Source organism: Mobula birostris, chromosome 4 (assembly GCF_030028105.1).
Source record: "Mobula birostris isolate sMobBir1 chromosome 4, sMobBir1.hap1, whole genome shotgun sequence".
NCBI lineage: Eukaryota > Metazoa > Chordata > Chondrichthyes > Myliobatiformes > Myliobatidae > Mobula > Mobula birostris.
In genome coordinates, this window is record NC_092373.1 from 175,563,519 (window position 1) to 175,587,828 (window position 24,310).

Sequence of the window (24,310 nt, forward strand, 5' to 3'; positions counted from 1 at the left end):
CTTTTGACTCTCCTAGTGCTGCAAAATTTATATTCCTAAAGGGTCCTGTCTGATTTCAGTTTCCTAAAACTCACATATGCTTCTTTTTCATTTTGGACTAAAATTCCAACATCTCTTGTCATCTGAGATTCCCAAACTTTGCCATCCTTGTCTTTCTTCCTCACAGGAACAGGTTGGTCCTGAATGGTCAATCTTTATCCCATGGAGAGGAGTCTAAAACTAGAGGGGACGGCTTTAAGATGAGAGGGGAAATGTTTAAAGGTACCTGAGATGCAACTTGTTCTCTCAGGGGTGGTGTGTAAATGGAATGAGCTACCAGAGGTAAAGACTGGTCCAATTGCAAAGTTTAAAAGACATTAGGACAGATACATGGATAAGAAAGATTTAGAGGGAAATGGGCTGATAAGACTACAGGCAGACAATTACTTCGATGAGTTGGGTGGAAAAACTTGTTTCAGTGCCATATAAACCTGTGACTCAATTTGAGGACAAGCTTTTCACACTGAGGTCACTGGGTATGTGAAACAAGCTGACGGGGAGGGGAGGGATGCAGAAATAAGCACAATGTTTAAAAGACATTTGGATCAGAATGGGATGAGTGTAGATGGGGTTTACAGACAAAATCTCCAGGTTGGGCTGCGGGGCCCATCTCATGTTATACAGCCCTATGGCTCAATAATTCCGGCCTTTGACTTGTCCCCATAAATGAAAGCTGAGATCTGGACCTCCAGGCATTGGATCAAGTAACCATGTGCTGTCAGTCATTGCAAAGCGCAGAGCCAGCCAGTCGTTCCGCACAAGCAAGCACACCAGGTGTTGCATGTAATGAGACTCGGGGCTGCAGCTGACTGAGTCCATGCGTGATGGATCAGCAGGCTCTCTGTTGCTCCACAGTGTCTTATGCAACAAAAATAATTGCAGTTTCTAATCCTTTAAACACAAGTTAGACAAATTTGTTGCCTGGATTTAGTCTGGTGCAGTGAACTGGAACGTACAGACTGCAAATTACATTGGAGGGCGAATCTTGTAATGAATGTGGTTGGACCTGTGTTGTTGGGGATCAGCGCTTTGTTTGGACAGCAGATGCCCACAGCTATCAGCCGTGAGTTACGGAGCCACGCACTGCTCCGACAATCTACCTTCCTTATTTGATCCTCTGCATGCCTCACCTGGTTGGGTTGGAACTCCCAACAGCCGACCCACACCACCCATGCTCAGTGTTGACTGTCTCGTCTCTGGTGGTCTGGAGTTCACTTCCCCGCCCCCGCGCACCGCTGGAGTATCACTCACACAGTCCTGCTTCAGCCTCCCCGCCGTGAAGGATGGAGGATCGAGCTGTGGAGCCAGGTCCCACGTGCAATCATATCCCCAACTGTGTCCCAGAACCAGGATCCTGCCCAGTCACTGATGTCCAACCCTGGAACTAAGGTCACTGATCCCTGACCTTGGACATCCATTCTCAGACCCTGGTCCCCTGTTCACACTGAGTGAGTGGATGAAACACCAGTAAGCATCCCAACTGCACCCCATCCATAACCACGGTATGGTGTCCGGGAATCACCGAACACTGGGCGAATTATCCTTTGGACTGGCCCCAATGCCGCCAGATCCTTGATCAGTTAAGGAGAGTACGGGATGGGGTAGGAAGGCTTTCAGAGTGTGGCTGGGGGTTGGGGGTGAAAGGTTATTGACGGTCAACAGGAATGAGGATTTGAGGTCACAACCTTATTGCACCTGGATAGGTTTGAGGGGCCTTTTCCCAATCCTAATTTGAATATCCACGTGCAAATGGGTAAGATTTAATAGACATGGTGCTGACCTACTCAAACAGTGACCAAGGTCAGGAATTAGTTATTCTTGGATATTTAGCTTCAGTAAGAGAGAGGTGAAATGGAATTGGGGAGGGGTAGTCCTGATTGTAAGGATAGGCAGAGGCTTGGGGGGGGGGGCGCGGAATAGATGTTTATTCAGAGAATCCAGAGTTACACAGAGAAAGGGACAGCAGCTATTGATCGGGAGCGAATGGTTGAAGATAACCAGATGCATCATATATATCAGGTAATTAGAGGTACCAATAAGGGACAAAGGGGACTTTGTCTGACAGGGGTGGTAAACATTAATAGTATGGGAGCAAGTAGGGAGAAGGATGGATGGGGAACTGGCCTCATATTTTGGGAATAGCATTGTTCTATGAAAAGTGATGAATTAATGATCTGGTTATAAAGGGCCTTTGGAGAAGAATAATCATAATCTGAAAGGAATTTATATGGTCTGCAAGACATTTAGATCAATCGGATATACCTTTCAAGCTAACAGAAAAATAGATCAGTTGTAGCTATGGACAATTTAAAGATCAAAGGTGAAGGCTTGTAAAGTCACCTAAAGAGCAGTTAACACCGAGGACTAACAAACTTCAGAATTCAACAAAGAAGGAAGGCTTACAAGAAAAATGTGAGAGTAGTCCAGCGAGGAACGTAGTCACAGACTGTGCACTTGTAAAAGAAATGGGCAGTGAACATGAATGGGGCTCCTGTGGACAGAGGCAGGACACATCACTCTGGGAAGATGGGGTGGCAAGGAAATTAAAAGTGACTGATGTCTCTCCTTGCCAAAACTGACAGAGAAAACTGGTGTATTTTGTAACTCCAAAACACAGCTAATTGAAAGAAAAGCATGAGAGCCCGAGAAAACTTCTAAATTTCAATTTTACATATAGTTGTTTCAGCCTCTCATGGACCCACAACGCTGGCCTTCCTGTTTTGACTGCATACAAGCCCAATGTGGCTTGTTGGTTGTTGTATTTCATTGTTATGGCTGTCATTCCTGCAGGAGTTATTCTGTATAATTTCTTAGTTGAGGCTGAGGTATGCAGACGTTTCCAACGAGTGGACAGTCGCAAGGCTGTGGGACCGGACGGCATCCCAGGGAAGGTACTTGGGATGTGCACAGCACAACTGGCAGGTGTGTTTACAGACATTTTTAATCTCTCCCTCTCCCAGTGTGGCGTGCCCTCCTGCTTCAAATTATCCACCATCATCCCTGTACCAAAAAAGACTAAGGTAACATGCCTGAATGACTGGCGTCCTGTCGCACTCACCTCAAAAATACGCAAATGCTTTGAGAGGCTTGTCAAGGACGACATCTGCAGTACCGACACAACCAATCGACAGATGACACAATAGCTACAACTCTATACACCGTCCTTATACATCTGGAGAAGAAGGATGCTTATGTGAGAATGCTGTTCTTGGACTACAGTTCAGCATTCAACACCATAGTTCCATCTAGGCTCGACAAGAAGCTCAGAGACCTCAGCCTTGACCCTGCCTTGTGCATCTGGATCCTGGACTTCCTGTCAGATCGTCAGCAGGTTGTAAGAGTGGGCTCCCTCACCTCTAACCCTCTGACTCTCAATACAGGAGCCCCTCAGGGCTGTGTACTGAGTCCCCTCCTTTACTCCCTGTATACCCATGACTGTTTTGCCACCCACAGCTCCAACCTACTAATTAAATTTGCTGGCAACACTACATTGATTGGCCCTATCTCAAACAATAATGATGTGGCCTACAGGGAAGAAATCATCTCTCTGACACAGTGGTGTCAAGAAAACAACCTCTCCCTCAATGTCGCAAAAACAAAGGAGCTGGTTGTGGACTACAGGAGGAATGGAGATGGACTAACCCCTATTGATATCAATGGATCTGGGGTTGAGAGGATAAACAGCTTCAAGTTCCTCGTTATCTACATCACTGAGGACCTCACGTGGTCTGTACACACCAGCTGTGTGATGAAAAAGGCACAACAGCACCTCTTTCACCTCAGATGGTTGAGGAGGTTTGGTATGGGCCCTCAAATTCTAAGAACTTTCTACAGGGGCACAACTGAGAGCATCCTGACTGGCTGCATCACTGCCTGGTGAGGGAACTGCACCTCCCTTAATCACAGGACTCTGCAGAGAGTGGTGCAGACAGCCCAGCGCATCTGTAGTTGTGAACTTCCCACGATTCAGGACATTTACAAGAACAGGTGTGTAAAAAGGGCCGTAGGATCATTGGGGACCCAAGCCATCCCAACCACAATCTATTCCAGGAAGCAGTACCGCAGCATAAAAGCCAGGACCCACAGGCTCCGGGACAGCTTCTTCCACCGGGCCATCAGACTGATTAACTCACGCTGACTTGAGCATACTCTATATTACAATGACTGTTCTATTTATTATAAATTTTTATAAATTGCTTTGATTGCACATTGTACATTTAGATGGAGACATAATAAAGTTTTTTACTCAGGTATGTGAAGGATGTAAGAAATAAAGTCAATTCAATTCAATTCAATATCTGCAGGCTTTAGTTTGGTATCTTTGAAATGCTGTTCAATCTCATTTTATAGAATGACTGAAAGAGCTGAACCAGTATCCAATTCCATTTTAATTAATTTGCCTTTCACTTCTAGTGTAAGCCATTTAGCTTGTCTCCTATTAGTTTTCACATTGTAAATCTCAGGCTATCTTGTCCTGTGTCACTCTCATCATTATTAGATTTTTCATCAACAGCATGCAGATTAGTGCTCTTTCTGCAACTTGACTTTTTATCTTCTTCTCTTCCCTGTGCAGTCCATTTATATTTGTCTGCCCGACATGCTCTTTATATGTGTTCTACTTTGTTGCATTTAGTGCAAGTTTAACCCCTAAACCTGCATTGGTCTGGTGTATGTGAGCTCCTGCTGCAACGGTAACACAATTTGTTTGGCCAGGCAGGTTTCGGTTTGGCCAAAGCACAACAATTTGTTCACACTCACCTTCATTGCTGACTGTAACTCAAATACGTCTCTGACTGTAGTTTCCATTAATACAGTGATTTCAACAGCTCTTTCAAATATGAGTTGTGATTCAGTTAGGAACCATTTTTGAATGCTTTCTTGTATGGTTCCACAAACTAAACAGTCTCTCAGTGCATCATTAAGTATTACTGAACTGACAATGTTCAGACAAACCTCAATTCAGCCACATAAGCTGAAATGGACTTCCCTTCCTTTTGATTCTACTTATGAAACCTAAAGCATTCTGCAATCAACAATGGTTTCAGTTCTAAGTGTTCCTGCATTATTTTCACGATATCAGCAAAGCTAATTTGGCTGGTTTGGTCGGAGTAGTTAATCTTCTAAGAAAACTGTATTTTCTTCCATCTATTCCACTCAAAAAACTGGCACTCATTTTCTATTGGCTATTTTATTTGCTTCAAAATCCTGCTCAATTCATTCGGTATACAATATCTAGTTATCTCCTGTGCAATTGAAAGCATCTATTTTTCTGATGTAGCCGGCCATTTCTGCCTTTTAAAAAATTTATGATTATCACTATTTATGAACCTGTGAATTTTGTCTATTTTCTGCCTTTTTTTAAACAAATGTCTCGCTGCACTACCAAAGAAAATAAAATATGCTGCACCTTTTTTAAAACTCTTCTGTCTCGCTGTGATTCAACAGGTATATAGAAAGTTGTCTCGGGTTCATTTTAAGACTTCCTCGCTGCCATCATTATGTTTTGTAACTCCAAAACATAAAACTAATTGAGAAAAAACATGGGAGCCCGGGAGAACGTGTAAGCTTTCTTTTTACTTTAGTGAGGTGCATACTTATGACAGAGCAGCATAATGCCGTATGTCCTTTCATGTACTTTTAAATATAACCCGTGATGAATTATGTAAACTACAAAGAATGCTTAATCAAACAATATATTTTGTATCATTACTCAAATATTACTGAAATATTAAATACATAAATACTTGCTGGAAAAATAAACAAGTTTTGAGCAAATGTTCAATGAAATTAGCAATAGTGCAGAACTACTTTTAGAGAAAATTATGGCTGCTTTAGACTGATAGTCTGAAATCAGACCTGAAAAATGCTGAGATGTATTCTCACAGAAGTGATAACAGGAAGATAAAATAAGAATATGATTAGACAGAGTCAATTTGGATGTTAAAGGGAAGTCAAGTTTAACAAATTCTTTCAAATTCTGTACTGAGCAAGATAGAGAAGGTGGAACCAGTGAATTTGACTTTTAGAGACCATTAATCAGGAGCCATTGAAAAAAAATGACTGAATAACATTAGAGCACATGGGATGGAGGATAATGTCGTAGCATGGACTGGTCATGGACGAGGAACAAAGAATTGGAATAAATAGTGCGTTTCAGATGGCAAGGCTGTGATATTGTGGTCAGAAGTGACCGATGATCAGGGTCATCATCACCTTTATGTGCTGTGTTATATGACGTGGGCAGTCATGGTTCATGACCATGATTGTTCTTGGCAAATTTTTCTACAGAAGTGGTTTGCCATTGCCTTCTTCTGGGGAATGTCTTTACAAGAAGTGTGACCAGAGCTATTATCAATACTCTTCAAAGATTGTCGGCCTGGCATCAGTGGGCACATAACCAAGACTTGTGATATGCACCAACTGCTCATACAACCATCCACTACCTGCTTCCATGGCTTTGACGTTACACCTTGCTCAAGGGTGACCTGCAAGCTAGTGGAGAGAAGGGTGCCTTACACCTCCTTTGGTAGGGATGTATCTCCTCCTCTCCATCAGGGTAACCTGCACAAAATGCCCCCACACTCAGCAGGCCAGGCAAAATCTTTGGAGGGCAATCAACTCTTGATACTTTGGGCTGAGACCCTTTATCCGGACTGGAAAGGAAGGGAGAAGAAGCAGGAATAAAAAGCTGGGGGGGGGGGGAGGAGGGAAGGGAAGGAGTGCAAGCTGGAAGGTCATAGGTGAGACCAGGGGAAGGGGAAAGCACATAGCTGTGGTAGTGAGTCTGGGTAAGCACAAGATCCAAGAGTCCAAGAGCAGCAGAGACCACAGAGGGAGCAGGAAGTGTGAGATGCTCTCACTGAACTTACATCGAAGAAAGGATTTAATTATTTTCAGGGTAGGGACACCTTGAAGGGACTTCACAGCGGAGCAGTAAATCTTAAACTAGAAATTCTGCAGCTACTGGAAACCCTGAGCAACACGCACACGATGATGGAGAAACTGAGCAAGTCTGGCAGCACCTGTGGGGGGAATAAACAGTCAATATTTTGGGCAAAGACCCTTCACCAAGACTAGAAAGGAAGGGGACAGAAGCCAAAATATTAAGGTGGGTGACAGGATCAACTCTAATATACCCAAGTTTGTTGAGTGGTAATACTGGATCCGGCTGGTGGTGCAGTGACATCAGCGCCAGACTCTGGAGCGAAGGTTCCCGAGTTCAAACCCAGTCGGGCCGCTCCCCGGCATGCTTTCCATCCGTGCCGGGCTGAGTGTCGAGCTCGCAACTCGGCCTCGTAAAAAAAAAACTGCGCTGTGAGGAGGACGTGGGGGGCCACTCACAGAATCTTTCCTCCAAGACAACCACTTGAAAAGGTGGTCGCCGAGGCTCTGGCAGAGTATGGCACACAATAAAAAATACTGGAAAGGGTGCAGGGAAGCCTTGGGAATACAAAGGCGGCTAATTGGACAAGGAAAAGGCAAATGGAAAATCATGAAGTCATCCACGTGGGTTAAATATCAAAAGGATGGAGCTCTTTTTTTAATAGTGTAAGGTTAAAAGGTATTGGTGTTCAGAGGAACCTGTGTGTCGGAAATATAAGGCAACCAAGCACAGAAGCAGGTCCTTCAGATCCATGCCAAATGTTGTTCCATCTATACCAATGTCAATTACCAACAGTAGGTTTGGAACCTTCCACAACTTGATGATTGAAGTACCTGACCTTGCTGATTTAAATGATCCTTACACACAGATCACGGAAAATTAATATACTGTGCAACCTCAGCAAGCAAACAAGGAGGCAAATGATATTTTGGCCTCCACGGCAACAATATTTTAGTAGATATCTTGCTCTAATGTATAATGCCCTGTGGAGACAGGATAATGTGATGGATTAACTTTTCAATATACGTGGAATCCAGCGACATGGGGTTGGTGAAGCAGATTTGCAATGAAGTAAAAGAGCAGACATGATCTTATTGAAAGCTGGAGCAGAATGGCCAGTTCCAATCCTGACATTATCATGATGAAAGGCTGAGTGAAGAGAGGGGTTATCAGGAGCATCATAAGGAAAAGAGAGGGGTGAGACCAACCAGCTATATGTATAATTTGCTGATCTACGGGACCTTCCTTGCATGATCCAGCCGTTTTTACACCACATGTCCAGTTCTGTTGGGAAGTACTTCCAGAACAGCCTGAGAATCTGCAGGACCTTCCTGAGCTTTATCCTCAATGTCATAGAAGGTGGGAACTGGATCCTGAAACAGACTCAGTCTGTTCATGACAGCATCACCATAAGACCATAAGACAAAGGAGGAGAAGTCGGTCATTCGGCCCATCGAGTCTGCTCCACCATTTTATCATGAGCTGATCCATTCTCCCATATAGTCCCACTCCCCCGCCTTCTCACCATAACCTTTGATGCCCTGGCTACTCAGATACCTATCAATCTTTGCCTTAAGTACACCCAATGACTTGGCCTCCACTGCTGCCCGTGAGAACAAATTCCATAGATTCACCATCCTCTGACTAAAAAAATTTCTTCGCATTTCTGTTCTGAATCGGCGCCTTTCAATCCTTAAGTCATGCCCTCTGGTAGTAGACTTCCCCATCATGGGAAACAACTTTGCCACATCCACTCTGTCCATGCCTTTCAACATTCGAAATGTTTCTTTGAGGTCTCCCCTCACTCTTCTAAACTCCAAGGAATACAGTCCAAGAGCGGACAAACATTCCTCATATGTTAACCCTCTCATTCCGGGAATCATTCTAGTGAATCTCTGTACCCTCTCCAATGTCAGCACATCCTTTCTTAAATAAGGAGACCAAAACTGCCCACAGTACTCCAAGTGAGGTCTTACCAGCGCCTTATAGAGCCTCAACATCACACCCCTGCTCCTATACTCTATTCCTCTAGAAATGAATGCCAAATTGCATTCACCTTCTTCACCACTGACTCAACCTGGAGGTTAACCTTAAGGGTATCCTGTACAAGGACTCCCAAGTCCCATTGCATCTCAGAACTTTGAATTCTTTCCCCATTTAAATAATAGTCTGCCCGTTTATTTTTTCTGCCAAAGTGCATAACCATACACTTTCCAACATTGTATTTCATTTGCCACTTCTTTGCTCATTCTTCCAATCTATCCAAGTCTCTCTGCAGACTCTCCGTTTCCTCAGCACTACGGGCCCCTCCACCTATCTTCGTATCGACAGCAAACTTAGCCACAAAGCCATCTATTCCATAATCCAAATCGTTGATGTACAATGTAAAAAGAAGTGGCCCCAACACGGACCCCTGTGGAACACCACTGGTAACCGGCAGCCAACCAGAATAGGATCCCTTTATTCCCACTCTCTGTTTCCTGCCAATCAGCCAATGCTCTATCCACGTATGTAACTTTCCTGTAATTCCATGGGCTCTTATCTTGTTAAGCAGCCTCATGTGTGGCACCTTGTCAAAGGCCTTCTGAAAATCCAAATATACAACATCCACTGCATCTCCCTCATCTAGCCTACTGGTAATTTCCTCAAAAAATTGTAATAGGTTTGTCAGGCAGGATTTTCCTTTAAGGAATCCATGCTGAGTTCTGCCTATCTTGTCATATGCCTCCAGGTACTCTGTAACCTCATCCTTGACAATCGACTCCAACAACTTCCCAACCACTGATGTCAAACTAACAGGTCTATAATTCCCTTTTTCCTTCCTTGCCCCCTTCTTAAATAGCGGAGTGACATTTGCAATCTTCCAGTCTTCCGGAACCATGCCAGAATCTATTGACTTTTGAAAGATCATTGCTAATGCCTCCGCAATCTCTACAGCTACTTCCTTCAGAACACGAGGATGCATTCCATCTGGTCCGGGAGATTTATCTACCTTTAGACTATTCAGCTTCCTGAGTATTTTCTCTGTCGTAATTGTGACTGCACACACTTCTCTTCCCTGCCACCCTTGAGTGTCCGGTATACTGCTAATGTCTTCCTCAGTGAAGACTGATGCAAAATACTCGTTCAGTTCCTCAGCCATCCCCTTATCTCCCATTACAATTTCTCCAGCATCATTTTCTATTGGTCCTATATCTACTCTCACCTGTCTTTTACTCTTTATATACTCGAAAAAGCTTTTAGTATCCTCTTTGATATTATTTGCCCAGCTTCCTTTCATAGTTAATCTTTTCCCTCTTAATGACCTTCTTAGTTTCCTTCTGTAAGCTTTTAAAAACTTCCCAATCCTCTGTCTTCCCACTAATTTTTGCTTCCTTGTATGCCCTCTCCTTTGCTTTAACTTTGGCTTTGACTTCTCTTGTCAACCACGGTCGCACCCTTTTTCCATTCGAAAATTTCTTCATTTTTGGAATATACCTGTCTTGCACCATCCTCACTTCTCGCATAAACTCCGGCCACTCCTGCTCTGCTGTCTTTCCCACCAGTGTCCCTTTCCAGTCAACTTTGGCCAGTTCCTCTCTCATGCCACTGTAATTTCCTTTACTCCACTGAAATACCGACATATCAGATTTCGGCTTTTTCAAATTTCACAGTGAATTCAATCATGTTATGATCACTGCCTCCTAAGGGTTCCTTCACCTCAATCTCTCTAATCACCTCTGGTTCATTACACAATACCCAATCCAGTACAGCCGATCCCCTAGTGGGCTCAACAACAAGCTGTTCTAAAAAGCCATCTCCCAGACATTCTACAAATTCTCTCTCTTGAGATCCAGTGCCGACCTAATTTTCCCAATCCACTTGCATGTTAAAATGCCCCACAATTATCATAACACTGCCCTTCTGACAAGCCTTTTCTATTTCCTGTTGTAATTTCTAGTCCACATCACTGCAGCTGTTTGGAGGCCTATAAATAACTGCCATCAGGGTCCTTTTACCCCTGCAATTTCTTAGCTCAACCCATAAAGATTCTGCACCCTCTGATCCTATATCACCTCTTTCTAATGATTTAATATCATTTCTTACCAATAAAGCCACGCCTCCCCCTCTGCCTACCTTCCTATCCTTCCGATACACCGTGTATCCTTGGACGTTCAGCTCCTAGAGACATGCATCCTTTAGCCACGTCTCAGTGATGGCCACAATATCATACCTGCCAATCTGCAGCTGTACGACAAGATCATCCACTTTGTACCTTATGCTGTGTGCATTTAAGTATAACAGCTTAAGGCCAGTATGGTCACAAGGTAAACAGAAGGAGTCTGCCTTGGCTGTGACACCAAGCTGGCCCAAGTCTGAGTGCCTGAGAGTTCCCTTCCGAAGAGCTGAAGAGGCTGATCCTGCAGCGGAGGACAGCAATGTCCATGGAGATGTTCCAGACAGATGTCTGACAGATTCCAAACAGATGTCCAGCCAAGCTGAGAACACCCATCCTAATCTCAAGATGACAGGGTACAATTCCAGTGAAGAGCAGGGAATTTCCCGTTATTCCTCGGATACCATCACCATGTGGATTTTCTTGTGATAATCATCTGTGGGATCTTCCTATGTACACATTGGCTGCTGCTCTTCAGAAAGCATGTTTTATCACCTGAAACCATGCCTTGGGACCTCCCAGTTCCTTCATAACGATTAAACGTAGATCTTATGAACATTATGACAGCTAGTTTTTCGGGAATCAGACTTGTACCTGAAGCCACAACTCATCCCTTGACGAGCCAGGTCCAGCCAAAAAGACACGAGTTACTTGGGTAAGAGCGGGGTGCCTATGCCTTGCAGGAAAACTCACCATTAGCAAGGAAGGTCATGACATTATGTGAACACTGGCCCCATTCTCTTTAAAAGTTCGGGTTCTCCTCTTCCCCATCTGTGCACGTTCGCACGCTCCCAGGATCAGAGTTCCTCAATGTCAGGCGTTTGCTTAAGTCTTTTATTTGGAGTCAATGAGTGACCGGGACACTGGGATACTGAGATATTGGATACTGGACAATGGGATATTGGACACAGGGATATTAGACCTTGGACAACGAGACTTGATTAGGACTGGGTCACACGACCTCCCTCCCCGCCCCCCCGGGCTCCAAACGCCACCCGCCGCCTAGGGTTGAGCTCAAGACCCGCCCCGAGCCTGTGATCACCGCCGGCTTAGTTCTCAGTGTGAAACCTGCAGAAAGCTGCGAACTTTCCTACGTCCCACCGCCTGGCCCTCATCCGGAGCCGTGAGTGGAGCATGGAGCGCTCAGGTACCGCTCGGGACTCGGCTGCACCCGTGGAGCGAGCAGGTGGGCGGCAGGAGATGAGAGTGAGGGAGAGGGAGGGGCTGATCCCCGTTATCCGGTGCCCGTCTCTGGACCCTAGTACCGATGAGCTTCCGCTGCCGGCCCCAGCAGACTGGTGAACTCATGGGGGAGAGGGTTGCGGAGGGGGTAGGCTTGCTGGGTCGGGTAGCCTCTGCCGTGCAACTGAGATCCCACAGAAGGAGGTCAGAGTGGACGTGGTGTTCCTGGGGTGACGGGACGCCCGATTGGGTGCCGGGTCCCCATCTGTGAAGCCGGAACTTTTCATCGACCTGTCGAAGGACGTTCCGCAAGGTGGGGCTCCCGACTGGAGAGCGGGGGCACCAGCTATCCCTAAGAACCTGGCCCCTACAACCCCCCCCTCAAAAAACCACTCCTCCTCCAAGGACCACCCCCCCATCTCCCAGACCCTGTTCTGCCCCTCCCCCAGGAACCCTACACCCTTCCCTCCTCCATCCCTACCCCTCCCTACCAGCTGCAGCCCAACCTCTTCCACCTCGCCCAGAGACTGCCCTTCCCAGAGACCCTGCCCTGCTCCACAGCCCCTCTGATGTTGGGGTGCTCCCTCACACTGGCAGGGTGGAGATGGCGAAGGAGCACTCCCTCAAAGTGATGGCAGGTTATTCCCTCATGCCGGTGCCTGGGTGCTCCCTCACACCCACAGTCGGGTGCTCGATTGCATCCATCACCAACCACTACCCAAAGAAGCCAACTCATACCACCGCCTGTCCCTCAGTACGTCAGAACTCTGGTGCATTTTGAGCCAAGACCTTGAACATTTGCCTGGTGGGAACGCCTTTACTCCCTGTCACATCGCTAGGTCTTGAGCGGTTACTCTTTCTTTAACCCAGGACTGGGACCTGAGAGTAATGGCCAGCCTAGGCTAGTCTTGAGGCAGGGTTGTGGAATTCTCCCCATCTGAGTGCAGCTGAAGCAAAATCTAGGTACGTTTCTGAAGTGGGTCAATTCTTGGAGGGTGCGTGGTAAAAGATGGGAAAGAGGGTTTGGCCAGTGGTTCAGCCAGGATTATGTTGAAAGTAGGGCAGGCTCAAAGGGGTGAGTGGCCTTTTGCTCTGAGTTTGCATGTTTATGCTCATGCTGGCTGAAGATAATGAACCCTTTAACTTTTCATTGAAGATGTTGCAAGAAGGGACGTGGTGATTCTGTATGGAGAGGACGCTGGTGAGTGGAACGTATACTTGAAGGATGAGTTCCTGCAATACCGAGACCCAGAAGGTGTCTGCAGTTTCCAGATCGGCCTGCTGGAGGATTTGCAGACTGCTGCCCACACACTGGCTGACTGCAGGTGCAAGTTTCTGGTCCTGACCTCGGGGCTCCTGAAGTCATTGGACAGCCCCCAGAGCCAGCTCCTCGGCAACGTTCTACAGCCTCCTGCTACAGTGGTGCTGCTTCTCTGTGGAGTTCCCAGCTCTGATGAATTCTATAACGTGCTACCTGTGGAGAGGAGGTTCAAGGAGGTGTCGGCTGAGCAGGAGCCTTGGGAATACGTGTCGATGGTCATCAGCATTGTCGAGTCAGGTACATCTGTCTGTTCTGTTTCCAGCACCTTGATTAGTTTTTGATATAAGCAGTGTGAGCAACAATGGGTGTCCTACTGCATCGACTGTCCTCGGAGGTCGTCAGCTCTCAGAAAGGTGCTGACATCAAGGTCCTGAGTGTAAATCCCTGTCCATTTGGACAAGGCTCCACAGCCAGGAGCTGGATCTGAGGCAGTGTGACTTTGATTCAGGACATCCTGTCTGAAATAGACATCCTTGAGAGGTTTGGGAAAATAACTCCAGGGGTGTTGGAAGAGACCAGGGAAGTGTTTTTGCTCGAAAGAGCGAACATGGACTGAATGTCCCCTTTCCTACATCATTCTATAACTCTAACAGTGACATTGAGAATGGGCCAAACCATCGGGTTGGGGTGATTTGGTGTTACCACAGAAGTTCCTCACCCCACATGAGTCATATTCAATCAAAAATTGTAGCTCTCTGAACACCCATCCACCGTAATTGCATTCCTCCCCCAACCACTGACTCCAAACTCTTAGCGAGGAATTACCCTCTTCTAACCTGTCTGCTGTGAGGAATTAACCCCTCTCCAACCTGTCCCTGGTGAAGAATTAACCCCAAACCTATCAGTGAGGAGTTACCTCCACTGATGATATGTTGAGCCTGTCTAGGGACCCCTGTGTTCTCTGGGTGACTCCTGTCCCGCTGACATCCAGTGCAGCAGGTGCCATGCCATGTGATGGGACTGTTGGTGGTGATGTGTCTGTGTTGTACTGGGACGGAGGCCTGTCATGTACCCCAGTTAGAATTGCAGTTGGCCTGGCAATAACATGAAATTCTGTGGGCAGCTGGAGTTGAGAATATTCTCCAGAGTTCCTGATGATTACAATCCCCACCCCCACCTCCAACGTTGTCATGTGTTCCACATCAGGACTCACGCTTGAGTGGAGCCTGGGTAGGTTGGTTTTAACCCAATTCCCTTGTTCAATATCCCTTATAATTTGTGGTCTGGTATTACCTTGAATTTAAAATCAACAATATTTTTTTCTAATTCCAACATATTGTCCTTTCCGTTTCTGGAACCACTTCCAGCCTTACAACCAGAGATAGAGATTCTGGCCTCCGAGGGACTCCTTACTTCCTCTACCCCCTTACTGGTGACCGCACTGTCAATGCCCCAGTCCCTTCATTCTCCTCCCTTTGTGTCTGACTTTTTAATCTCCCACCCTTACAGAGAGTCAAGAGTTAGTGACCTTTAGAGTGGAGCCTAACCAGACCAGAACACCTGTCCCAGTGTGCTGCTCCCTCAGTACCGTCCTTCCGCCAGTGTGACCCTCCCTCAGTACCGTCCCTCCCGCAGTGTGACCCTCCCTCAGTACCGCCCCTCCCGCAGTGTGACCCTCCCTCAGTACCGCCCCTCCCGCAGTGTGACCCTCCCTCAGTACCATCCCTCCCACAGTGTGACCCTCCCTCAGTACGCCTCCCACAGTGTGATCCTCCCTCGGTACCGCCCCTCCCACAGTGTGACCCTCCCTCAGTACCGCCCCTCCCGCAGTGTGACCCTCCCTCAGTACCGTCCCTCCCGCAGTGTGACCCTCCCTCGGTACCGTCCCTCCCACAGTGTGACCCTCCCTCGGTACCGCCCCTCCCACAGTGTGACCCTCCCTCAGTACCACCCCTCCCACAGTGTGACCCTCCCTCAGTACCGTCCCTCCCGCAGTGTGACCCTCCCTCAGTACCGTCCCTCCCGCAGTGTGGTGCTCCCTCAGTACCGCCCCTCCCACAATGTGACCCTCCCTCAGCACCGCCCCTCCCACAGTGTGACCCTCCCTCAGTACCGCCCCTCCCACAGTGTGATCCTCCCTCAGTACCGTCCCTCCCACAGTGTGATCCTCCCTCAGTACCGTCCCTCCCACAGTGTGACCCTCCCTCAGTACCATCCCTCCCTCAGTACCGCCCCTCCTGCAGTGTGACCCTCCCTCAGTACCGTCCCTCCCACAGTGTGACCCTCCCTCAGTACCGCCCCTCCCACAGTGTGACCCTCCCTCAGTACCGTCCCTCCCTCAGTACCGCCCCTCCCGCAGTGTGACCCTCCCTCAGTACCATCCCTCCCGCAGTGTAACCCTCCCTCAGTACCGTCCCTCCCGCAGTGTGACCCTCCCTCAGTACCGTCCCTCCCTCAGTACCGTCCCTCCCGCAGTGTGACCTTCCCTCAGTACCGTCCCTCCCGCAGTGTGATCCTCCCTCAGTACCACCCCTCCCGCAGTGTGACCCTCCCTCAGCACCACCCCTCCCGCAGTGTGACCCTCCCTCAGCACCACCCCTCCCGCAGTGTGACTCTCCCTCAGTACCGTCCCTCCCGCAGTGTGGCACTCCCTCAGTACCGCCCCTCCCGCAGTGCGGTGCTCCCTCAGTACCATCCCTCCCACAGCACAGCGCTCCCTCAGACGTGCCCCTACAACAGAGCAGCGCTCCCTCAGTACTGTCCCCCCCCCACAGTGCGGTGATCCCTCCGTAACCCCCCTCAGTACCACCCTTCCCGCAGTGTGACCCTCCCTCAGTACCACCCCTCCCACAGTGTGACCCTCCCTCAGTACCACCCCTCCCACAGTGTGACCCTCCTTCAGTACCACCTCTCCCATAGTATGACCATCCCTCAGTACCACCCCTCCCGCAGTGTGGTGCTCCCTCAGTACCACCCCTCCCAAAGTGTGACACTCCCTCAGTACCACCCCCCCCGCAGTGTGGTGCTCTCCACAGTACCACCCCTCCCGCAGTGTGACCCTCCCTCAGCACCACCCCTCCCACAGTGTGATCCTCCCTCAGCACCACCCCTCCCGCAGTGTGACCCTCCCTCAGCACCACCCCTCCCGCAGTGTGACTCTCCCTCAGTACCGTCCATCCCGCTGTGTGACCCTCCCTCAGTACCGCCCCTCCCGCAGTGTGGCGCTCCCTCAGTACCGCCCCGCCCGCAGTGCGGTGCTCCCTCAGTACCATCCCTCCCACAGCACAGCGCTCCCTCGGACGTGCCCCTACAACAGAGCAGCGCTCCCTCAGTACTGTCCCCCCCCCCCACAGTGCGGTGATCCCTCCGTACCCCCCCTCAGTACCACCCCTCCCACAGTGTGACCCTCCCTCAGTACCGCCCCTCCCACAGTGTGACCCTCCCTCAGTACCACCCCTCCCACAGTGTGACCCTCCTTCAGTACCACCTCTCCCACAGTATGACCATCCCTCAGTACCGTCCCTCCCGCAGTGTGGTGCTCCCTCAGTACCACCCCCCCCCCCGCAGTGTGGTGCTCTCCACAGTACCACCCCTCCCGCAGTGTGACCCTCCCTCAGTACCACCCCTCCCGCAGTGTGGTGCTCTCCACAGTACCACCCCTCCCGCAGTGTGGTGCTCCCTCAGTACCACCCCCCCCGCAGTGTGGTGCTCTCCACAGTACCACCCCCCCCGCAGTGTGGTGCTCCACAGTACCACCCCCCCCGCAGTGTGGTGCTCCCTCAGTACCACCCCCCCCGCAGTGTGGTGCTCTCCACAGTACCATCCCTCCCGCGGTTATGCACCCCCTTTGCACTATCTATCTGTTATCTTGAGGGTATTTGCAGTATCCTCAATGGAGAAGACATATAAAACATTGACCTAATACATCTTCTATTTCTTTGTTTCCTGTTACTGCTCACCAGTATCCTTCTGTAGAGCTCCCAGACCCACCTGAGCCACCTTCTTCTGATTGGAAATGTTGAAAGAAACCCTCACTGTTTGTTTTAATATACAGATATTTTCTCTCAAAACCAATTCTCTCCCTTATGAGTTGCTGTGGGATCCTAAAATCTTCCCAGTTCTCTGCTCAACCACCAGCCCTTCTCTCTTTGTATGCCCTACTTTTCAAATTAACATTATCCTTGACCTCCTTTGTCACCACAGAATCTCTCTTACTAATTGGGACAAATTCCTGTTGAGTTGTGGACCAGCTGTTCGCATACCTGCCACTGTTCATCCATTGAAATGTCCGTTAGTTTGTCTTCCCAGTCCGCCCTGGACACCTCCATCATAACAGCCCTATTTACACTGAAGATTTGGTCGTGGTCTCTTATTAATCTTGATCATTAATACATGGATCTCTTGTTAATCCTGAACATTAAAAAACTGCATAATATGGAAATCTAAAATAGGAACAGAAACACTCAGCCAATCGGGCAGCATCTGAGTGGAAGATGTTATATTTTCAGGTTGAACTGATGAAGTTCTGATGAAGCTTCTACAGCCTGGAATGTGAGCTCTGCTTCTCTTCCCACAGATGCTGCCTGACCTGCAGAGTGTTTCCAACATTTTCTGTTTTTCCACGAATTTATCCTTCCTCATTAATCATGATCAAGTCTAAACGAGCCTGCTACTGGATAGGTTCTGAAACGTACTGGAGATGTAATTCCTGATGTATTCCACAAATTTATTCCTCAACAATACCCGTGCCAGTTTGTCTCAGTCATAAAGCACTAGAGCACAGAAAAAGGCTCTTTAGCCCATCTAGTTCATGCCGAACTGTTATTCAGCCTAGTTCCATTGACCTGCAGCTGGACTGTAGCCCTTCATATGCTGTACCCCCACTGAGGTACTTATCCAAACTTCTCTTAAATGCTGCAAACGAACCTGCTTCCACTGGCAGTTCATTCCACACTCACACTACCCTCTGAGTGAAGAAGTTCCCCCTCAGGTTCCCCTTACGGATTACAGATTTCACCTTTCACCCTTAACCCATGACCTCATCCAATCTCCATTGAAAAATCCAGTTTACATTTACCCTATCTGTCCCCCTCATAATCTTGTATACCTCTATCAAATCTCTTCTCATTTTCCTATGCTCCAGGGGAATGAAAGCCCAACCTATTCAGCCTTTCCCTATAACTCAGATCCTCAGGTTCCAACATCTTTGTGTATTTTCTCTCTGCTCTTTCTATCTTATTGATATCCTTTCTGTAGGTAGTTGACCAGAACTGCACGCAGTACTCCAAATTTTGCCTCACCAGAGCCTTATAAAACTTCACGGTAACATCCCAGCTCCTGCACTCAATGTGTCAGAAGCTCCTTTATGACCCTTTCTACCTGTGACACCACTTTCAAGGAACTACGAGATCTAGGTGTCCTTGTACATCAGTCACTGAAAGCAAGCATGCAAGTACAGCAGGCAGTGAAGAAAGCTAGTGGCATGCTGGTCTTCATAACAAGGGGAATTGAGTATAAGAACAAAGAGGTCCTTCTGCAGCTGTACAGGGCCCTGGTGAGACCACATCTGGAGTACTGTGTGCAGTTTTGGTCTCCAAATTTGAGGAAGGACATTCTTGCTATTGAGGGAGTACAGCGTAGGTTCACAAGGTTAATTCCTGGGATGGCGGGACTGTCATATATCGAAAGATTGGAGCGACTGGGCTTGTATACTCTGGAATTTAGAAGGCTGAGAGGGGATCTTATTGAAACATATAAGATTATTAAGGGATTGGACACGCTGCAGGCAGGAAGCATGTTCCCGCTGATGGGTGAGTCCAGAACTAGAGGCCACAGTTTAAGAATTAGGGGTAGGCCATTTAGAACGGAGTTGAGGAAAAACTTTTTCACCCAGAGAGTGGTGGATATATGGAATGCTCTGCCCCAGAAGGCTGTGGAGGCCAAGTCTCTGGATGCTTTCAAAAAAGAGATGAATAGAGCTCTTAAAGATAGTGGAATCAAAGGTTATGAGGATAAGGCAGGAACTGGATACTGATAGTGGATGATCAGCCATGATCACAGTGAATGGCGGTGCTGGCTCGAAGGGCCAAATGGCCTACTCCTGCACCTATTGTCTATTGTCTAATATGGGTCTGTATTTACAGATCCACCCACGTTACTGCACTCCTCAATGCCCTACCATTCATTGTATAAGACTTCCCCTGGTTTGTCCTCTCAAAGTGCAACACCTCACACTTGTCTATATTAAATTCCATCTGCTATTTTTCAGCCCATGTTTCCACCTGATCCAGATCGTCCAATTAGTACATAGATTAAAATCTCTCATGACCATTACAGTACCCCATATCATACCTTAGCTATTTCCCTAGATATCCCATTCGGTGGTCATTCTCCCACTCCTCCTCCTCCTCCTGCTGTTCATGGTTTCACCGAAACTGATTCCGCATCACAACCCATTGCCACTGTATCATGACCCATTGCTGCTCTGGTACTTCCCTGACTTACAATACCACCCCACCTCCTTCTGCCTTCAGCCTGTTTGTTTGGAACTTCAGACCAATATCATGTCAGTCCTGGTCACCCTGCAACCATATCTCCATAACAACTAGACTACCTTCAGATGTTGTCACCAGTGCTGTCAACTCTTGTATATTTATTTAGAGATACAGCATGGTAACATGCCCTCCCTGCCCAGCGAGCCTGTGCCACCCAGTTACAGACATGTGACCAACTAACCTACTACCCAGTACGCCTTTAGAATGTGGGAGAAAACCAGAGCACCCAAAGGAAACCCACCCAGTCACGGGGAGAGCAAACAAGCCTTACAGACAGCGGCAGGAATCGAACCCAGGCCACTGGAGATGGAATTGTGTTCCAATAACCATTACACTACCGAGCTGCCGCTGATTGCAGATGTAACACAACCACAAGCAAAGAACATTTACCTTTGATATTTTACAGCTTTTGCTAACTCTGGGTTTGCTATCAGCTGCACATTTTAGTTTCTATTTTGTTCCCCAGCCAGTTGCATTTTTTGCCAATCTCCCTGGTTCATTGAACAGCCCATTCTTGGTGGCCCGATCCCTCATTTAGCTGAAGGTCATTTTTACAACCCTATTTATGTGATGGGAGGTTTGAGGGATGTTTAGGGTGTGTAGGAGGGGTGCAGACTCTTTGACAAGAGGTGGAAGAAAGGAGGAGTGAAGAGGGTTTGGGGAGGGTTTGCATTGTGGAGCTGTGCTAAGTAGGAGTGTAGGAGAGTGGAGGAGAATTGAGGCAGAAGGAGGGTAGAGAGATGTTGAGGTTGTAAGAGGGTTGGGGAGATGTTGAGGGATTAGGAAAGTTGGGGTGTGTTGAGGGTATAAGAGGTTTGGGCAGGTTTTGTGGGTGTAGGAGGGTTGGGAAGGTACTGAAGGTATAAGGGGGGAGGTGTTGAGGGTTTAGGAGAGTTGGAGAGGTGTTCAGGGTGTAGCAGGGTTAGGGAGTTGGTGTAGGGAGGGGTAGGGAAGTGTTGCGAGGATTGGGGAAGTTTTGAGGGTGTAGGAGGGTTGGGAAGGTACTGAAGGTATAAGGGGGGAGGTGTTGAGGGTTTAGGAGAGTTGGGGAGGTGTTCAGGGTGTAGCAGGGTTAGGGAGTTGGTGTAGGGAGGGGTAGGGAAGTGTTGCGAGGATTGGGGAAGTTTTGAGGGTGTAGGAGGGTTGGGAAGATGTTGAAGGTATAAGGGGGGAGGTGTTGAGGGTTTAGGAGAGTTGGAGAGGTGTTCAGGGTGTAGCAGGGTTAGGGAGTTGGTGTAGGGAGGGGTAGGGAAGTGTTGCGAGGATTGGGGAAGTTTTGAGGGTGTAGGAGGGTTGGGAAGATGTTGAAGGTATAAGGGGGGAGGTGTTGAGGGTTTAGGAGAGTTGGAGAGGTGTTCAGGGTGTAGCAGGGTTAGGGAGTTGGTGTAGGAGGGGTAGGGAAGTGTTGAGGGTATAAGAGGATTGGGGAGGTTTTGAGGGTGTGGGAGGGTTGGGGAGGTGTTGAGGGTGAGGAGGTGTTGAGGGTGTAGGAGGGTTGGGGAGGTGTTGAGGTTTTAAGAGAGTTGGAAAGGTGTTGACGGAGTAGGAGGGTTGGAGAGTTAGTGTAGGAGGGTTGTGGAGAGGTGCAGGAGGTTTGAGGAAGTGTTGAGGATATAGGGGGTTGGGGAGGGGTGTAGGAGGGCTTGGGGGTGTTAAAAGTTTAAGATTGTCTGGTCCTGTTGAGAAGGGTGTAGGAGGCGTGGACAGAGGTGTAAGTGGGTTTGGAGGTGTTAAAGGTGTAAAAGTGTGAGGAGATGATGAGGTTGTAGGAGGGTTGGGGAGGTGTTGAAGGTGTAGGAGGGTTAGGGAAGTGTTGAGGGTGGAGGAGGGTTGGGGAGCTGCTGTGGATGTAGGGGGTTGGAGAAGTGTAGAAGGGTTTGGGAGACGTTAAGGGTGTATGAGTGTCAGGAGGTGTTGAGAAGGGGTAAGAAGCTTGGAGAGTTGGGGAGAGGTTGAGGTGTAGGAGAGTTGGGGCAGTGTTGAAGGTGTAGGAAGATTGGGGAGGTGTTGAAGGTGTAGGAGAGCTGGGGAGATGTTGAGGGTGTAAGGGGTTGGGGAGAGGTGCAGAAGGGTTTGGGAGACGATAAGGGTGTATGACTGTCAGGTAGTGCTGAGAAGGGTGTAGGAGGCTTGAGGTGGGTGTAGGAGGTTTGGAGAGTGGTGTAAGCCGTTTGGGGAAGGGTTGAGGGTGTAGGAGGGTTGGGGAGATGTTTAGGATGTAAGAAAGTCAGGAGGTGTTGAGGATGTAGGAGGCTTGATGTGGAGTGTAGGAAACTTGGAGGAGGGTGTAAGCGAGTTGGGGTGGTGTTGAGGGTGTAAGAGTGTGGGGAGGCATTGAGGGTGTAGAAGTGTGGGACAGTTAGTGTAAGTGAGCTCGGGAGGGCAGAGGAGGACTGAGGAGAAGTGCAAGTTGTTTGGGGAGGTGTTGAGACTGTAAGTGTGGTAATGTACTGAGGGTGCAAGAAGGTTCAGGAGATGCTGAGATGTGTAAAAGGGTTGAGGGTGTAAGACAGTTGGGGAGTTATTGAGGGTGTAGGAGGGTTGAGGAGCTGTTGGGAGTGTAGGAGTATTGGGGATTTGTTAAGAGTGTAGTAAGATTGGGGAGGTGTTGAGGTTGTAGGAGGGTTGGGGTGTTGAGGGTTTAGAAGGGTTTGGGAGGTGTTGAGAGTATAGGAGGGTTGGAGAGGTGTTGAGGGAGTAGTGGGGTTGGGCAGGTGTTGAGAGTGTAAGACGGTTGTTGAAGTTGTAAGAGGGTTGGGGAGGTTTTGAGATTGTAACAAGGTTGGGGAAGTGTTGAGGGTGTAGGAGGGTTGGGGAAATGTTGAGGGTGTATGAGGTTTGGGGAGGAGTTGTTGAGGGTGTTAGGAGGGTAGGGAGGTGTTGAGGGTGTAGGAAGGGTGGGGAGGTGTTGAGGGTGTAGGAAGGGTGGGGAAGTGTTGAGGGTGTAGGAGGGTTGGGGAAGTGTTGATGGTTTGGGAGGGTTGGGGAGGTGCTGAGGGTGTTGGAAGGTTGGGGAGTTGTTGAGGGTGTAGGATGGTTGGGGGAGGTGTTGAGGGTCTACAGGGTTTTGGGGAGGTGATGACAATGCAAGAGGGTTGGGTAGTTGGTGTAGGAAGTTTGGGGAGAGGTGTAGGAGGATTGAGCAGGTGTTCTGGATGTAGAGGGTTGGGGAGGGTTGCAGAAGGCTTTGGGCGATGTTAAGGGTGTAAGACTGTCAGGAGGTGTTGAAGAGGGTGTAGGATTCTTCAGGTGGTGTTTAGGAGGCTTGGAGAGGGGTGTAAGCAGGTTGGGGAGGTGTTGAGGGTTTAAGAGGGTTGGGAGTTGTTGAGGGTGGAGGAGTTTTGGAGAAGTGTTGAGTGTAGAAGTATTGGGGAGGTATTGAAGAGGATTGAGGGGTGTAAGATGTTTGGGGCGGTGCTGAAGTTGTAAGATGGTGAGGTGCTGAGGGTGTATGTGGGTTGGGGAGGTGCTGTGCAGGAGTATTGGGGAGGTGTTGAGGGGGTAGGAGGGTTGGAGAGGTGTTGAGGATTGTAAGAGGACTGAGGGGTTGTGGAGGTGTTGAGGAGGGTGTTAGGCTGTTGTGGAAATTGTAAGAGGGTTGGGGTTGTAGAGGAGTATTGGAAGCTGCTTTGGGAAGGGTGAAGGATGGTGGAGGTAGTGGGATGGAGATGGAGTGGTGTTGGGGAGGTGTTGAGGGTGTAGGAGTGTTGTGGATGGGTGTAAAAGGATTGGAAGGTGCTGAACCTGCCAGGGTGAGTGTTAAGTCTATCTGGCCAATTTCTTAGAGAGCTTCTCATCTTGTCTCTGTCTCTGGAGTCACCCAGAGCTCTCAGCACAGGAAGTGTACACTTGTGGGCAGACAAGCAGCTGGGTGTTTTTCTGAACTGCCAGTGTGAGCTGTGGGTTGGTGGGAGGAGTTGTCTAAGAGAAAGAAGGGGATGTGAAGTGTATTCACTTCTCACAGGCTGACCGTCATTCACTAATCACTGATCCATGAGCCGGCGTTGAGAAGGTTCCCCATGTCCAGTCTGTAGCCTGGAGTTTGAACCTGTCCAGTGTACAGAGTCGCTCTCCCCAACCCCGCTTTGACATTTGTTTATCCACTGGGCCATCTCCTGCTCAGCTTGTTGCCTGGGGACTGAAACCGGGGCAATCTTGAAATATTAGCAGAGAGTTATGTCTCCGTCTGACTATTCTAAACAGGCCACTGCCTCAGCAGTGGGACACCTGGCCCA

The 24,310-nt window shown here is 48.6% G+C and overlaps 1 protein-coding gene across 4 annotated transcripts in view; it reads left to right on the forward strand.

Annotated features, from left to right (window-relative positions):
• The first annotated feature begins 12,131 nt into the window (after positions 1 to 12,131).
• The window catches only part of LOC140196776 (uncharacterized), an 86,405-nt gene continuing 74,226 nt past the window's right edge, over positions 12,132 to 24,310 (forward strand). For 3 of the 4 annotated variants that reach the window (XM_072256546.1, XM_072256549.1, XM_072256547.1), the window contains exons 1-2: positions 12,132 to 12,264; positions 13,417 to 13,818. In XM_072256546.1, coding sequence (XP_072112647.1) covers positions 12,213 to 12,264; positions 13,417 to 13,818 — 454 coding nt within the window. In that variant the 5' untranslated portion in view covers positions 12,132 to 12,212. The remainder of the gene's footprint in view (positions 12,265 to 13,416; positions 13,819 to 24,310) is intronic. The other variant, XM_072256548.1, reaches the window with a different exon arrangement.